Source organism: Arachis duranensis, chromosome 2, assembly GCF_000817695.3.
Source record: "Arachis duranensis cultivar V14167 chromosome 2, aradu.V14167.gnm2.J7QH, whole genome shotgun sequence".
Classification (NCBI taxonomy): domain Eukaryota; kingdom Viridiplantae; phylum Streptophyta; class Magnoliopsida; order Fabales; family Fabaceae; genus Arachis; species Arachis duranensis.
Genome location: NC_029773.3, coordinates 68,408,512 through 68,411,824, shown reverse-complemented (window position 1 = coordinate 68,411,824; position 3,313 = coordinate 68,408,512). Strand labels below are relative to the sequence as shown.

Below are 3,313 nucleotides of genomic sequence, written 5' to 3'. Positions count from 1 at the left end.
TATATTTATCAAACAATTTTGTAAGTGAAATAATTCCTTTAAGGTTTGTTAGCGATTAGAAGACCATATTCTTGTTATTTGTTAGCGATTAGAAGACCATATTTTGGTACCAAATTTGAATCACATTAAAAATATTTGAATTTTCAGGGGCATGAGTTGGTTATCCCTTCCTGATCTTCCTTTTTCTCCAACTTATGCAAATGCTTCTTTATCCTTATTCCTGTCAGGTGTGTAAAAATGGTGCATTTCACTTGCGAGGAAATGTCTATGTTCAGTATAAACATTTGGACTCCGCTCTGCTTGCTTACAACACTGTTAATGGGCGCTACTTTGCTGGGAAACAGGTAATTCATTCCCTGTTTATTCTTGATGAATATCTTGAATTTTGTATGAACATATGAATTTCATCGAAGATCCAATTAAGATAGAAATTCATCGGTCTTGGGACTTCTGCCTCTCCTTTGTTCAATATCTGGGAAATTCCCAGTATTGTATTGACGAGCTGTAAGGACTAAGGCCGTAACTCCTGCTATCCATGGGAACCCTGAGGATGTTTGATGCAAAACTGGATGTGTCTTATTTCAGGTAAGTTGTAACTTTGTTAGTTTGACAAGATGGAAGGTTGCCATATGTGGCGAATATATGAAGTCAGGTTACAAGGTATACAATTTATCAGTGATTTATATTTCGTTCCCCTAGTATATATTACATATAGCTTTGGATACTGAAAACACGTGTGGTTCATTTGTAGATCATTTGTAGAAACGATGTGATGACTTGGTTTCAACTTCAAACTTTAAATAGTTTTTTTTTTTTTTATCCCTTAAATTAATTTAAGGGTTGAAGGTCAATTTGTTGATGCTGTTCTTTTCCGTTGCATGTTAACAGACTTGTTCTCATGGAACAGCATGCAATTTTATACACTGTTTCCGAAATCCTGGTGGAGACTATGAATGGGCTGATTCTGATAGACCGCCCCCAAAATATTGGATGAAAAAGATGATAGCATTATTTGGTTATTCTGATGATTATGAGGCTTTAGGGGAGCGAGAAAATTTGAGTTTGCAAAAGAATACCGGGGAGATGTCAAGATCAGATTCTTTCAGGTATGCTTTTTTCACTTTGTTGTTCCTCATTCTATGACAATAAATGGTGTGAATTTTAACGGACCAACTAGCTATTACCATTTTATCAATATGCTCAAATTTGGACCTGCTTATATTATTTGAAAAATGGAGCAAAAGCTCCAATTGAGGGTAGCATGGTGCACAAGCATGTCACAACATGAACTGTGACCTTTGTCATAGGGACTGGAGATAACTATTGGTCCAAAATTCCCCCTCAAAAATTCCAACTGATAAATTAACCAAAATTTCCTATCAAATCTGTGCAAAGAATTTTGCAGGCTACACTTAGGCTTGCATTCTTGTGCTGCAACAAAGGCTGTCTTATATTTGAGGGAAAGTAACTAATTGTTAGCATTAGTCTAATAAAATTTTATTTAGAGGAAATATGGCTTGGAATAGCATTTTGTTGATTTGAGTCCAAATTTTCAATTTGTGAACCGGAACCATATTTTATGTATGAGGCAAATATTTTGTTCATGCTGGGTTTTATGTATATTTTTTATACGTTAATTTATACTCATTCTTATAGTATGAGAATCTTTTGCAGGTACCACTCAAGTAGATCAAGATCTAGGGAGAGGGACCAGTTGAAAAGTTATTCTAGCAGAAGAAAACATGGAGACGAACGAAGGCAAAGATCTCCTGATGAGGGATGGAATGCCAATTCAAAAGAGAATCATAAAATTAAGCACAAAACTCCGGTTTCTGATTCCAATAGGGAATGGCTAGAAAAAGATGAAAATAGGGAAAGTCACCATAAACATTACGGAAAAAGCTTGTTACATAGTGACAAGGATGACAGTCGCAGAAGCCATGATGAGGATTTTGATACAGATTTGGCTAATACTGGTAAGGACAATGAAGTAGAACATGGAAAAGAACGACGACACTGTAAGAAAGGGAAGAGAGATAGAAGGGATCGGATTTATGAGTCCGAATCAGAGCACCATACCAGTAGAAGGAAAAGTTCACGGCATCACAGTAGGGACAATAGAACCGGTGAAGCTGAATCTAATAAAGATTTGTTTGATCAAGGAGACTTGGAACCTCATGATAGCTCTAGGAAAAACTCGAGACACAGGAGGTTTAACCATCGAGAAGATAACAGAGACTATGATAGTGAACATGATGAAGTTGATGGAGATTGGTCACGGAGAGAGAGAGACAGAAGATCTAGCTATCGAGAAGACATTAAAGACCATGAAAATGAATGTGATGAAGTCGATAGAGGTTGGTCACGGTGGGATGGGGACGGAAGATCGCATAATAAAAAGAAGCGTTCAAGACACCATCACTCACCAGATGTCGGATTACAGTGATGTAGACATCTAAGAATGCCAGTAAGATTAACTTTTGTATTCCTGTGATGATGCTTTATCATCTTTTGTACAATCTCTTCTCTTAGTGTTTCCTTTTTTTTTTTTTCCTTCTATGAAACAAAAAAAGAATGCAAGTTAAACGAGCATGAGAAGGTTTGTTTTTGTAAATTCTCATATTATAGTGAGGAGATTGGTTATGCTATTAATATTGGCTATTGGTTAAGAGAGAGCTGTGAAAATAGTTGTAGTCAGATGGTTTATTCTTTGCATACCGGACGTGGTAGGAAAAGAGAGATACTAGTAAGATTGTTTCAATTAAAGTAATGAAAATCTTTTTCAAGATATATGACTTTGGTGTTGCTCAGTACTGGTGGCACACCTGTAGTTCGCTAGTAATAAATTGTATTGTTTTCAATACCTTGCTTCCTACTTGAAATTAAACTCGTGTAATTTTGGTTACTTCTGTTATTTTATAACTAATAAAAAAAACCTGATAATTGTGCAGGTATATCAAGCAAATATTTTGTAAATATATAGACTACAGTAAGTATGAAATGATTATGTTAAAATGAAACTAAAATATTATTCTTTATTTATTTATAGACCAAAACCTATTTATAATAAATTTAACAATTGGACCTAGAAGTTTTTGTGATGATTTCATAATAATTAAGTAACCAAGTAACGCGGGAGGTGCTAAGGTCCGAGCGGGTCGCAGATCCGTCGGGCAATGGGTTCATCGTTTGGATCCTCGGTTCTTTTTGGGCTTGACCAAAACACACACACATTATATGTTAGATATTGTTTTTATAAAATAATTTTATGAATGCCCCTTTAATTTACCAAAAAAAAAATAATTTGTTGAAC

The 3,313-nt window shown here is 35.2% G+C and overlaps 1 protein-coding gene across 6 annotated transcripts in view; it reads left to right on the top strand.

Moving 5' to 3' along the window:
• LOC107474772 (zinc finger CCCH domain-containing protein 5) overlaps positions 1-2,861 on the top strand; it is a 9,393-nt gene extending 6,532 nt beyond the window's left edge. For 5 of the 6 annotated variants that reach the window (XM_016094406.3, XM_016094409.3, XM_052257063.1 and 2 more), the window contains 4 exons: positions 228-344; positions 586-660; positions 889-1,106; positions 1,675-2,861. In XM_016094406.3, the coding sequence (XP_015949892.1) occupies positions 228-344; positions 586-660; positions 889-1,106; positions 1,675-2,446 (1,182 nt within the window). In that variant the 3' untranslated portion in view covers positions 2,447-2,861. The remainder of the gene's footprint in view (positions 1-227; positions 345-585; positions 661-888; positions 1,107-1,674) is intronic. The other variant, XM_052257062.1, reaches the window with a different exon arrangement.
• Positions 2,862-3,313: the final 452 nt, after the last annotated feature.